The sequence below is a fragment of the Venturia canescens genome, chromosome 7 (genome assembly GCF_019457755.1).
Source record: "Venturia canescens isolate UGA chromosome 7, ASM1945775v1, whole genome shotgun sequence".
In the NCBI taxonomy this organism is placed as follows: Eukaryota; Metazoa; Arthropoda; class Insecta; order Hymenoptera; family Ichneumonidae; genus Venturia; species Venturia canescens.
In genome coordinates, this window is record NC_057427.1 from 17,598,779 (window position 1) to 17,612,709 (window position 13,931).

General features: G+C 48.5%; 2 protein-coding genes and 1 long non-coding RNA gene across 4 annotated transcripts; all 3 read left to right on the forward strand.

Annotated features, from left to right (window-relative positions):
* Positions 1-1,873: 1,873 nt before the first annotated feature.
* Positions 1,874-3,273, forward strand: LOC122413369 (uncharacterized). Its single transcript, XR_006261540.1, has 3 exons — positions 1,874-2,824; positions 2,909-3,064; positions 3,145-3,273. It is a non-coding gene; the product is annotated as an uncharacterized lncRNA (long non-coding RNA).
* A 40-nt stretch (positions 3,274-3,313) lies between these two features.
* LOC122413628 (uncharacterized) lies at positions 3,314-7,672 on the forward strand. Of its 2 annotated transcripts, none has more exons than XM_043424092.1 (2): positions 3,314-3,390; positions 3,646-7,672. In XM_043424092.1, exon 2 carries the CDS (start codon positions 4,333-4,335, stop codon positions 7,573-7,575), a length of 3,243 nt encoding a protein of 1,080 aa, XP_043280027.1. In that variant the 5' UTR covers positions 3,314-3,390; positions 3,646-4,332; the 3' UTR covers positions 7,576-7,672. The 2 variants fall into 2 exon arrangements, with proteins under 2 accessions (XP_043280027.1, XP_043280028.1); XM_043424093.1 differs by lacking the exon at positions 3,314-3,390 and adding an exon at positions 3,514-3,572.
* A 4,672-nt stretch (positions 7,673-12,344) lies between these two features.
* On the forward strand, positions 12,345-12,743 carry LOC122413275 (uncharacterized protein F54H12.2-like). Its single transcript, XM_043423511.1, has one exon. The coding sequence runs from the start codon at positions 12,345-12,347 to the stop codon at positions 12,741-12,743; it is 399 nt and encodes a 132-aa protein (XP_043279446.1).
* The last annotated feature ends 1,188 nt before the right edge of the window (positions 12,744-13,931 follow it).

The following is a 13,931-nucleotide window of genomic DNA, read 5'->3' on the forward strand; positions in this document are numbered from 1 at the left end:
GAGCACTCTAGAACGAGCGCCGGTATCGCCTCTAATGCCGCTGACGGGTGGTACAGGCAGTTTAGCTCGTTAAACTCACTGTCACCATGATCCACCAGATGCACCTCGACAAAGTCACCGCTATCGCGGTACACGATCTCCCCACGGTACGCAATACGCGAGCCCCGCAATACAACCACACAGCACACACCCGGCGTTACCTCCTCGCGTTGGATGGGCCGGCCCAACCTCCTGTCTATAAATTCACTGTGCATTAAATTTACCACGTGGAGGTACAGTTGTTCAAGAGCGTCGGTACGGACGTATAGGGACGCGACGCTCAAGAACCGTATGACACGGCACGTAAATGAGTGGCACAAAAACTCATAATCCCGGTAGCGCGGATACATTTTGGTGAAAAAATAAAAAAAAGAAAAAACTTGTAGAGGAGCGGTATATAAACGAGGCCGGGACGAGATACTCGCGCACGGTTCGGTTGAAGACTGACGGCTAAGACGTTCATGCAAATACGTGCTTATGGTGAGCACATCATTGCAGGGGGCAAAAGAAGGACAGGAGGGGTGTAAAACAGCTGACACCTCGGCCCAATGCAGTCATCCTCGTATACGGGGCAAAGGAATCGCACATGCCCTCTCGCTCACTCTCGCGCTTAGATAAGACCGTTCGCGAGGCGCGATGCCTCGCGAGAGCTTGAGGTATTCGCTGCTTCATCAAAACTGCACGTGGCAGTAATCCCGACGGCGTACACCCTCTTACTCGCTCTCGTGCTAGCATACGCGTCAACGTATACGCTCTCGCTCGCTCTCTCTCTCGAGATACGGTACCTCGCGCTCACAGTGCACAGCCTCTAAGCAGGCGGGGGAGTACGTCATCGTAGCATTGACCTTAAGTCATAGCATCGCGCTGGTTCTTTAAGCAACAGCCGGCAACGATGGCGCATACCGTCTCCCTCGCTCCAGTGTCATGCTACATCCTCTTTCTCTCTCGTGAGGCACAATACTCGAACATTTGAGAGTCGTCGCAATGATAGCGCATGCTATCTCGCTCGCACCCGCGTCGTGATAAGCCCTCTCGCTCGCTCTCTCATGAGATGCGAGGCCCAGCGCTCTCGCGACGCCGTCGTGCAGCGTCATCAGAATTGCACGTGCATCGGCCGAGCGCTCCAGAGCTGTAACGAGGATAGAGCACAGCCTCTCGCCCACACCTGGAGACATGATACATTTTCTCGCTCACTCTCTCTCTTGTGAAGCGCACGAACGCGAGAGCAGCAGCAACAGCATATGCCCTCTCGCTCACACTCGCGACACCGTGCATTCTCTCACTCGCTCTTTCGCTAGATGTAGAGGCACAGTGCTTCAAAGCTGCAGCAGTGATACCATATACCGTCTCGCTCGCTCCAGCGTCATGATATATCCGCTCTCTCTCTCTCTCTCGCTCGTGAGGCCCAATACTCGAGCATTTGAGAGTCGCGGCAATGATAGAGTATGCTATCTCGCTCGCGCCCGTGCCATGATAAGCCCTCTCGCTCGCTCTCTCATGAGATGCGAGGCCCTGCGCTCTCGCGACGCCGTCGTGCAGCGTCATCAGAATTGCACGTGCATCGGCCGAGCGCTCCAGAGCTGTAACGAGGATAGAGCACAGCCTCTCGCCCACACCTGGAGACATGATACATTTTCTCGCTCACTCTCTCTCTTGTGAAGCGCACGAGCGCGAGAGCAGCAGCAACAGCATATGCCCTCTCGCTCACACTCGCGACACCGTGCATTCTCTCACTCGCTCTTTCGCTAGATGTAGAGGCACAGTGCTTCAAAGCTGCAGCAGTGATGCCATATACCGTCTCGTTCGCTCTCATCACACTGATCCTTTAGCGAGCAAACCTCTCTCTTTCGCTCTCCCGTGAGCCGCGATGCTTTATACAGAGATGTCAAAACGACGCATACGGCTGCAGCCTCTTGATACCTCTAAACAAACCCCACCGATATATATTCTTTATTATATGCTATTTTTGCGGATTCAACCGATTCGCTTATGAAGGGCGTATCTCCGGGGGCTAAAGACACAGCTCGGTCTTCGGGAGAAGATGCTATACAGGAGATGGAGCAATATGCTCGAAAATATGCTTGCACAGGCATAAACAAAGCTGTCTCACTCGTGCGCGTGCTTTTTCACGCAAACACCGGGGACCATGCAGAGTACTGTAAAACTTCAGCGACTGCTCCTTTGCCGTCTTGAAAAAAAAAATATCGCTAGCATTTTAATTATGATTCACACCTATCTTCTCGCTCGAGATATGTCAGTAGCGATTCAACCGTCATATAGAGCGGTATTTAACGATTACCCCTTACAATGTCGGATGAATCAGTGCGTTCTTGTATTTTGGGTCTTTTACGCCTAACAAAACCGCATAGCGCTCAGCTGAGACGTCGGTGTAATGATCTATGGTGTTACGAGCTGCTGCGTTTATCGGGTGATCGACTCGTGAACAGACTTAAATACGTGATCTGGTGGGCCCCTTTACGAGCTCTAGTGGTGGCCTATAACAGAGGCATATTAAGTGGTCAACGAGTGTTGGGTGTTGTGTATGAGGAGTTACAGCGCCGCGGTGTTTTAGAAGCTCCCCGCGTAAGAGGCCTTGTCGATGAAATCAGATGTAAGTACCATTAGCTCGATAAATCACTGTTGTTGACGGTTAGCAATACAGCAGTTATTTTTACCATAGGCTATCGGCAGTTTTACGATGCGGGAAGTGACGAAGAAGAGGCTCTCGCTGAGGCGACGAGAGCTGCGGAGGAAACGGATCTAGAGCGTCAAGCCGTCCTCTACCGTGCGTATTCAGCTCTGTTTTGACGTTATTATCCTCGATTTTCGTTTTTAGACATAAAAACTACTGGGGCGGTATTTTTTTCAGAACCGCAGTATGAGGAGAGGGCTGAGGAAGAGCCCAGGGCGAGCACCTCGGCAGCATCGGCCGAACCGATACCGCTGCAGCCCGAGTCTGATGACGACGAGGCGTCGACTATTCTAAACCCCTCCTTGATGTTTAGCGATCGGTCTGATATACTGGGTAAGCATAGTCGTACAATGATAATAAAATAAAAATAAACCGCGTAAAAATAAACAGAAATTATGAAATAACCCAAACAGCTGTGTACCGGCAAGCCAGAGCAAACGATGACGACGGAGCGATAGCGGGTCCATCGTATCACCACCATCGTCAGCAGGAAGATGACCTCGTACAGCCCGAGAATCAGCTGGGGGTGTATCTGATGGATGCTCGACAGGAGGAGGAGGAGGAGGAGGAGGAGGAGGAGGGGGAGCGTCTAAACGAGGAGCGATTAGAAGCTAGACGCTTCGGCCTATGGTTTCAAGAGCTGATGGAGTGTGATTCAGGTAAAGAAATAATAACGTCTTCTCTCTCTTTCTCCCTCACTCGCGCGCTTTCTCTCTCTTTATCTCTAGCCCTTGCGGTATATACAGGATACGTTTAAAAAGGCTTTATTATATTTACCACAGGGTACTCGTCAGCTGATTCGTCAGCTATCTCGTTATAGGCGTACCGCGATTAGTACGAGGTACACTAAAGTTACAATATGCCTTTTTATCGGCGATCTCTACTCTATAACTCACGCCTTTGTTTGATTACAGATATACAAACGGGCGGGGGAAGAACGCGCAATACACAGGGGAACGAGGCTTTCGGGGATGTGCAACCCCCGGGAGGGCGGATCATCATCACGCACGATACAGCCCGTTATTTCAAACGTTTTCAACTACGTGGTCGGGAGATAACATTGCGTATCCGCCAGCCTCACGCTGGCGCAAACGTGACAACATGGCTTGAAGGAGCATTCCGCGATCTTCTGACGCATCTCACGAGTCACTGTGAGGGTGGTGACTACGCGGGGATCTCGTTCTCCGCGAGCTGCTTAGCGCACGGCCCCGTCTGGCTTTCATTCCGCCCTGTCCGCGCCTATACATTTGTAGATATCTGGCAATTAATAACAAACATAGCTCAAAGTGCAGCGTCTCTGGATATTAATGATTCTTTCCATATAAAAGTATGTATCGTTAAAGGTTTGGAGGGTAGGGGGCGAAAAGGTTTGACACACGAGGGCGTTGCTAAAAAATCAATTTTAACGATTCGAAATACCGACAATCTGTGTCTACCGCGCTCGTTAGTAACAGCACGCGCGTACGCGGAAAGGGGTGAGATACGCTCGGGGGCTCTGCATTCTAGATGGCAGCGTATACGACAGATTAACGGGTCGCTTCAAAAAGAGGCGGCGCTTGACGAGAAGCGCAAATGTTGTTATACAGCCCGCTGGCTGCGGTATGCGCGAAATTGCTATATACCAGAATTATTTGGCTCGCGAGGGGTTAGCTATCGTGGTTTTCGAGTTTTTGACTTTGGGGCGACGCGAAAGACCGGTGTTTGACGGTACACAGACGGTTATGGATACAGTAGGCTCAGTCCGGCACACGTTATACATTCTGTATTATGAGCGGTTGCATCATTTCCAGCCTATCTTGAATCTGCGTGGTACTGTAGGCAGCTTAAACTTCTGCGCAATCTGTAACGTCCGTTCTCGTCGGGATCATAGATGTTTAAAAAAGAAATGCCCTCGCTGCCTTCAAGCACCGCCCTGCGCTCTGGGAGCAGCTGCCGCGATCAGATGCGAGACATGTAACCGCGATTTTTTTGGGGAGCAATGTTTAGAAAATCACAGGGCTGTTACCATCCGTCGTAAACACAGGGTAAACACTGTTTGCGAGTCTCTTCAGCGGTGCCGTAACTGCTTTCGCGCGATAAGACCTTTAGAGAAAAAGACGCATGTGTGCGGGGAGGGTTTCTGTAAAACGTGTAAATCGCGGCACCCCTATAATCGCCTGTGCTATATGAGGCCTATTCGCGTCGATGAGAGGCCAATAGAGAACATATTCATATTCTATGATTTTGAAACGCAGCAGTGTATCCCTGTAAAAGGTGATCCTACAACGCGCGTTCACGAACCGAATCTTTGCGTAGCTCAACGTGTCTGCACCAAGTGCTGCGATAATGCTTCTATAGACGAGCCGTGCGAGCATTGCGGGGATCACGAGTTTATATTTAGGACGAACCCTGTGTGTCAACTTGTGGAGTTAGCCATACAGAGTATGCCGAACTTCTCTCACGTATTTTTAATAGCCCATAACGCCGGTGGTTTCGACGCCCAGTTTATCCTGCGCTACCTCATCGAGGAGAAAAAAACGCAGCTCCCTTCTTTAATAATGAACGGCACTAAAATCATCACAATGCGCATTGGCAAACTCGTGTTTCTCGACAGCTTGAACTACTTTCACATGCCTCTGAGTGCACTGCCTAAATCTTTCGGTCTAAAAACTGCTCTCGCCAAAGGATCTTTTCCGCATCTGTTCAATAGGCCCGAGAATCAAAATTATATTGGGCCGATGCCGCCTGTGGCCGATTACTCTCCCGACACTATGCGCCCGGAGGAACGCGAGCGTTTTTTTGCATGGTATAACGAGTTAAAGAATGCCTCTTATGTATTTAACTTTTCAAACGAGCTCATAACCTATTGTAAAAACGACGTTACGATATTGAGACAGGCCTGTGTGGTTTTCCGGAAAATGTTCAAGGACAGCGGACGCGTTTGCCCGTTTAGCGAAAACACAACAATCGCGTCCGCCTGCTTTCAAATCTTTCGAAAAAATTTTTTAAAACCTAACACGATCGGTATTATACCTACGGGCGGTTACAGATGGGCTCACAATCAGTCAAAAAAAGCGGTCTCTTGGCTCGTGTGGATGGAGCATTCTTTAAATCGTCGTATCATTCACGCAGGACGCTCGCGCGAGTTTAAATTGCCTCAAAATTTATTAGTAGACGGTTACTACGAAACACCTGATTCAGCCCACGTGTTACAGTTTCACGGTTGCTATTGGCACGGGTGTTTGAGCTGTTTCACTGTAAACAGAGACCGTGTACAAAGCGACGGTGATACACTGAACGAGCGTCTCGAGAGAACAAACGCTATATCGCAGAGAATCCGCTCAAGCGGCTACACGTTAACCGAGATTTGGGAGTGCGCGTATGACCGGATGATAAAAACAGATTTAGAGATGAGCGCTTTTGTGAGTGATCACCCTCTGGTTCGAGCGGAGCCTCTCAATCCGCGCGATGCTTTTTTCGGTGGTCGAACGGAAAACATGGTCACTTTGTACGACGTGAAAGACGGGGAGCAGATACGATATGTTGACGTTTGCTCTTTGTACCCATACATCTGCAAGTACGGCAAATATCCGGTGGGTCATCCAACGGTATACGTCGGCGACGAGTGCAGGACGCTGACAGGTCCCGAAAATAATATCAGTCTTTCCCGCGTCGAGGGCCTTGTTAAATGCACAGTGCTTCCACCGCAAAATCTTTATCATCCGGTGCTGCCGGTGCGAATGCATCAGCGCCTGTTATTCGGGTTATGTCGTAGCTGCTGCGAAACAATGAACCAGGACGCGTGTCCTCATGAAGACCCCGCGGAGCGTGTGTTTAGCGGTACTTGGGTAGTGGATGAATTGCGAAAAGCTATTGCGTGCGGGTATAAAATATTAACCGTGAGCGAGATTTGGCAGTATAAGATAACGCAGTACAACCGCGATACACAGAAGGGGGGCCTTTTCACCGGGTACATAAACACTTTTCTTAAAATCAAACAAGAGGCTAGCGGTTGGCCCGAGGGTTATGCAGATGACGAGGCTGCCCAAGAGCGTTATATAACTGCTTTTAAGACAGCCGAAGGGGTTCAGCTGGAGCGGGGTGCGGTAGCGAAAAACCCGGGGCTGCGCTCGGTAGCCAAACTTTGTCTTAACTCCTTTTGGGGTAAATTTGGACAACGCGAAAATTTACCGCAAACAGAAATAGTATCGACACGCGAAAAACTTATGGAGCTGCTAAATAGCCCCGAGCACGAGATCACTGGTATGCTACCTGTTAACAACCAGGTGCTGTATGTTAATTATACGAAAACCAGTGATGCTGTAATACCGTCTAATATAGCAAATACTGTCATAGCTGCATACACCACAGCCCAAGCCCGTTTAAAACTTTACACCTATCTCGAACCGCTGGGTAAGCGTGCTCTGTACTGCGACACCGATTCCGTTATTTATGTCACGAGAAAAGAGCCTGGAGAGTATGAACCGCCAACGGGTCAATTGCTAGGGGATTTAACCGACGAGCTAAGCTCTTACGGCGAGGGCAGTTACATTAAGTCTTTCATCTCAGGCGGCCCTAAATTTTATTCTTTCATAGTTAATACGCCGAGCGGCGCGGAAAGCGAGGTTTGCAAGGTTAAAGGCATAACGCTGAATTACGCAAACAGCTCGCTGATAAATTACGAATCAATACGGTCATTTATAATAGGTGAGAGAGAAAATCCTGTTGTACTACAGTTTGATTCAATACGTCGTACGCCGTTCCACCAGGTTGTCACACGACCCGAAAAGAAATCGTGCATGCCTCTGAGCGTCAAGCGAAGACGTGATGGCGAATACGGCTCGCTCCCTTACGGCTACAAGTAACCGTTTATAAAAACTCTCGCTTTAAACATTGTTAAGCAGCGTTGTAAAATATCTATGTTATTACTGTAAAATATTTATACTGTTACCGGAAAATAAAAGCTCTATACATGTATCAACTGCTCGAATTCTTTATATTATACTGCCCCGTAGGAAACGTGGTCATTCGCGCAGATGGATGTACGGTGGAAGCATCCCTGGACCTCAATGATCTGTGGTCCCACAGGCTGCGGTAAAACGTACTTTGTAAAAAAGTTTTTAAAGTTTATTTCACGGATGAACAGTGAGCCGTTTGAGAGAGTCATTTTCTATTACTCCGAGTGGCAGTCAGCGTACACGGAGTATGGTGAATCAATAGAGTTCCACGAGGGTCTACCTCAGAGTGCTGATTATGCTAACGACCCTCGCGCAAAACTTCTCATAATCGATGATTTGATGCGCGAGGCGTCTAACAACAATGTTGTGGATCTTTTCACCAAAGGCAGTCATCATAAAAATCTGAGCGTTATTTTTATTACCCAGAACTTATTCCATCAAGGACACGGCCAGCGCGATATCTCGCTGAATGCCAACTATATAGTGATTTTCAAAAATCCCCGTGATCGTGCTCAAATTCAGCATCTCGCGCGACAGGTGTATCCTGAAAACCCGCGTTTCCTACAGGAGGCGTACCACGACGCAACAGCCAAGCCGCACGGTTATTTGCTACTCGACCTGAAACAATCGACGCCTGACAACTGTAGATTCCGTACCTGTATTTTTCCCGACGACCCCCATCATTTTGTCTACGTACCGCGGAAAAAGTTTAAAAGCGGATGCAATGCTGGTGAATTACCAGTTCAGCGCATGTAATGGCGCCCAAAGGGCTATCGCACTGTGATAAATGCATGATCGTTTTGAGCGCACTTCAGCGAGCTAACAAGATAACGCAAGGACCCAACACCTGTGGAAACACCTCCCACCCTTATTATTGTATTGGTCTATGCGTGTGGTATATTCTTAAAGGCACCGCTACCCCCCATCCCTATAGGTCGAAAAAATCGGCTAAAAGGGGCGATACGTCGAGAGGTTAGACAGTTTGACACGCGTAATGGAGCGAAACGGTGCACCGCTCTGTAAAAAGCACGTGACGATACTACGGGCTCTTCAGTATCTCAATAAAGAGCAGCGCGAGGCTGTCCTGCGTAAAGCGGACCCAAGCATCGTCCGCTGTATCTGCGAGTGTGCCTTGAACGTTCTTTGCGGTAACGTTCCTTTGAAGGCTGATCAGCGAAAAAAGCTACGACGACACGCTCCCGCTCTCCGTCGTTTAGCCGCGAAAAAAGGCTGCTGGAAAAATAAAAAACGTTTTGTTATCCAGAGCGGCGGGTTTCTACCGCTCCTACTAGCACCGATACTAGGCACTGTTCTATGGAGCCTGATTGGCGGACGGGGATGATGGAGCACGCGAGAAAAATGGTTCTTATCCCTGAGGAGCATGTGGCACAGCTGGGCATGCAAAACCAGAGACAGCCAACGGCCGGCTGGAACGCCTCGGCCCAACCGCCACAATCTACTGATACCGTATTATCCAGACTGGACGCGGAGATGAATGAAATTTTGAACTCTAATACCTACAAGAATGAGAGGGAAAAATGGACAGCGTACCTGGTTGTGCTACAGCGTTATCTCCATTTTTCTGATGACGAGAGAGCTCGACAACACAGCGATCTTATGAAGAACGACCATGCAACGACGCCTAATTATGATAAAAGTGAAAAAGGAGAAACTCGTAACGGGATGAACGACTCCGTCATAATTGAAAGCATACCAGCCAAATATCGCACTAAAGCGAAGTTGCTGCTCCGCCGTTTACATGACGCGCCACGCAGCAATTTTTCTTGGGATTCCGGAGGAGTCGTATCGATTGAGGGTAGCCCTATTCAGGGCTCGAATATTGTTGATCTTGTGAACGACGCCATGAGAGCTAGAAAAATATCTAAACCGGCGGGGCGTGGTGCTTTCGCTAAATTTCTGAGAGCAATACAGACACCGCGGGAGTTCATCGGCAATGACGCGCTGTGGCAGGAGACAAGGGCCAATTCAACGCTACGACCGTCGCAGCTCGAGGAGAGCAGCAACAGCAGTACAAACAGCGACAGTACAGGTGCGACGAGTCAGTCGCCGTTCTTCAGCGGCCGCGATAGCAAATCAGATAACGCAGGGCAGAGCGGCAACGGTTATCCTAATAAATATCATAAGAAAAGACATGTAACCTGGGCTAACCTCAAATTATAAATATGAAAACGTTGGAAAAAGTGTATTTTAATCCATCCCATGAAGCATCGTTTTCAGGCGCTGCTAAACTGCTACGTCTGGCACGTCAGAAAAAAGTATCCAGAACGAAGGCGCTGCAGTGGCTTGAGGGACAGGATGCTTACACGAAACACAAACCCGTGCGACAGCACTTTCCGCGACGTTTTTATAACGTACGGAACATTGATGATTTTTGGGAAGCTGATCTGGTAGATCTTCGCTCAATTAAAGATTATAACGACGGCTATGTTTATCTACTCGTTGTGATAGACACTCTCAGTAAATTCGCATGGGTTCAACCTCTACGCGACAAATCTGCCGCATCTGTGGCTAAAGCGTTTAATCTCATCTTGTCTAAGAAAAATAGCAACGGTCGATCACCCGTTTATCTGCAGACGGATAGAGGTAAAGAATTCGTAGGTGCTGCATTTCAGGATCTCCTAAAGAAAAAAGACATACGGTTTCGCATTGCGAGAAACCCCGATATCAAAGCGGCTATTGTCGAGAGATTCAATAGAACGCTGAAGGAGAGAATGTGGCGCTATTTCACGTATTCCCGGCAAAAACGCTACCTCGACGTTCTACAGAGCATTGTTTCAGCATACAACAACTCTACGCATAGCGCTATAAAAATGAAGCCCGTCTCAGTGACGTTTGCTACAGCCGCTAAGGCTCGGAATAACCTGATACAGCGATACAAAAGACCAGAGCATTGTCTCCCTAAATATAAGGTGGGTGACATTGTGCGTATCAGTAGCGCGAAGGCGGCCTTTGCAAAAGGTTACGAAGGTGGCTGGAGTAGCGAGCTGTTCAAGATTCACCGTGTGTCGTCCGGCGTTTGCCCTGCGGTATACTTCCTGCGCGATCTCCGCGACGAGGATATTGATGGTATATTTTATGAGCCCGAGCTATCGAGAGTGCAAACAAAGCAGGTTAAACAGCGGGCGTTAAAATGAAAGACGAGTTTTACATGGTTTTGCCTAGCAATAGTAGTATGGATTATTATCCCGATAATGTAACAACACGGTATACCACACATCTACCGCAGCGTATGTCTCTTCACGGTAGTTGGGCTGTTTCATTAGCTGAGATCCATATACCCGCAACCATTTTACACGTGCCTACCGATGGCAAGCGAAACTTTCTGAATATGACAACGGAGCAGGCAGCTGGTATCTCAACGAAGTACGTACCTGTCGAGGGCGCGCGAAACCTCCTGAGTGTGACAACGAGGCAGCCGGCTGGTACCCCGGTGAAGTACGTGCCTATCGAGCGCGAGTTGGCGACCGGTGTTTCAACGGCTTTTGCTTTTAAGGAAGATAACGCCTGTGTGCCACCCGGTGTATACCACAGCATAGGGACATTGCTCGAGGCTATTAACGAAATACCTTATGTCACGGGCCATTTGAAATTCAAGTACGCCCGCAACGGGTATGTGACGGTGAAGCGCGTCTGCGAATCCTGTAAGAACCTGGAGCATACCTTTTTTTTCTCCGACGTACTGAGCAAGGTTTTAGGGTTCACCGAAACAGGAGGCGTAGTAGTACCCCGTGGAGGATACACTGCTCAGAGGCCTGCCAATTTAGCCAACGGGTCCCCCAACATGATGTACGTTTATACCGATATCTGCGAGCCCTATATTACCGGCGATGTTCGCACACCATTGCTACGTGTTGTGCCTGTTGCTATCGCCGATGCCCATAATTACGGCTCTGTGAGGATAAAAAGCTTCTCGCCACCGCGTTATATTCCCTTACTACATACTAGTTTTCAAACAATAACCATTGATATAAGGGATGAGTTTGGCGAGCCAATACCATTCGAGCACGGGACGCTGACGGTGACGCTACAGTTCAAACGTATAGACTGACCTGGGTGTATCTACAATGGATTACTATGACGAGTACTTCGAGATGCAAACGGGGAGCGGGGCTCGAACAGGCTATGGCGGTATCAGCCATGTGTATATCGGCTCACCAAACCAGCGAGGTCATGGCATTGGAAGTTTTTTAGGGGGTCTCTTTCGACGTATCATACCTCTCTTGAAACAGGGGGCTCGGACTGTTGGTAGAGAGGCGCTTCGCTCGGGGATTAACATGGCCTCTGATGTCGTTAACTCCGGTGTACAACCGAGAGAAGCGTTTCAAACGCGCCTGCGCGAATCAGGGCAAAACCTGAGGCGTAAAGCTGAGGAAAAAATTACATCGCTCATGAAGGGCTCCGGCTATAAAGGCAGCAAAATTAATAAACTGGTGCATTCTGCTGCGGGGAGCGTATCACGGCGCAACTCTGTGAAAAGAAAGGCGGTGAAATCGCGAAAACGTTCAAGCGGCGGCGGTGGTGCAAGAACGAAGTGTGTTAAGAAGAGGAAGAAGGGTGTGAGAGGTAGAAGATCATCGGCTAAACCACGCGTCACGAGACGTAACAAGAAACCAAGAACAGTGACGGATATTTTTGCTTAAACTGCACTCTGAAAAATGGCGTTCCTACACGCGCACTCGTGCGAGTGTCTTAAGTCGGAGCTTGAATTATTTTCATTACCGCCAACCCAGACAACGATCGAGGGGACACACTCTGTATACTACAAACCAATCTCATCGCTGACGGATGATTCACCGATAGAATTTGTCGTCCCAGGCCAGGGGGATGAGTACATTGATCTCGCGCATACAATGCTAAGTATACGCGTTAAGATAGATGCCCCAGATTATAAAAAGACAGGGGGGTTAGAGGGCGTATCACCCGATGTAGGACCTGTCAATAATCTCCTACACTCAATGTTCAGCCAGATCGATGTATTTTTGAATCAAAAACTTGTGTCTCCTCCTAACAATGCTTATGCTTATAGAGCTTATATTGAAACTCTGTTGAACTAAGCGTACGCCGCGAAGACCTCGCATCTTACGAGCGCTTTATGGTATAGCGATACAGAGGGAGCAATGGATGATAAGGGCGATGGTAACAAAGGCCTTGTAGAGAGACGGGATGCGTTAGGCAAGGATAGAACGATCGATCTTCTTGGACATCTGCATTGCGATATCTTCAATCAGGAAAGGTTTTTGCTGAACGGTGTTGAGATGCGTTTGCGACTCGTGCAGAACAATAGCGCTTTCTGTCTCATGACTGATTTGAAAAACTGTAAAATCCGCATTACAGAAGCATCGCTAATCGTGCGACGCGTTAAGATAGCGCCCGGTATACTCCTGTCTCATGCGAGAGCTCTGTCTAAATCCACAGCAAAACATCCGCTGACGCGTGTCGAGGTTAAAGCTATATCAATGCACGCCGGAATACACGGCGATACTCTTGATAACGTCATACTGGGCCAACTACCAAAACGTATAATAATTGGTTTTGTCGATAATAAGGCTTTCAACGGTGATTATGGCAAAAATCCGTTCAATTTTCACCACTACTCGATCAATTATCTTTCTTTATATGTAGACGGCCAACAGATACCGTCAAAACCCCTGCAGACAGACTTCACAGATAGTAATATGTATGTGGATGCATATCACACGTTATTTTCTGGCTCGGGTATTCACTTTCTCAACGACGGTAATTGTATCTCGCGTTTGAACTACCCATACGGCCATTGCCTTTTCGCGTTTGATCTGACACCCGATCTCTCTGCTAATAGCAGCACCCACTGGAATCTGGTGAGGCATGGCAGCGTGAGGATAGAAGTACGCTTCGCGGGGTCTTTACCTACAACGATTAACTGTATTGTGTACGCTGAATATGATAATGTGCTTGAGATTGACTCATCCAGACAGGGCATCGTAGATTTCAGCGGTTGATGAGCGAGAGAGAGAAGCACCCTCAGTTTTCACTGAGCATTCAAAGAGTGACGGTCAAATAAAAAAGACGGCATCATGTATATTGTTATTGATGTGCAGGGCGTGAGAGGTAGAGATAACCAGTTTATACCTAAAGAAGTAGCCGTCGTATCGGTAAAAACTGAAGACTATGGTCACTGGATTGTAAAGCCGCCCTATACGGACGATAACTTGCCAGTCTTTGTGAGACGTCAAAATATGTGGCTACGCGATAATGTCCATGGT

What these genes read in the sequence shown, in the direction of transcription:
- LOC122413275 (XM_043423511.1), top strand. Translation starts at nt 12,345, where the DNA reads ATGGCGTTCCTACACGCGCACTCGTGCGAGTGTCTTAAGTCGGAGCTT.
- LOC122413628 (XM_043424092.1), top strand. Translation starts at nt 4,333, where the DNA reads ATGCGCGAAATTGCTATATACCAGAATTATTTGGCTCGCGAGGGGTTA.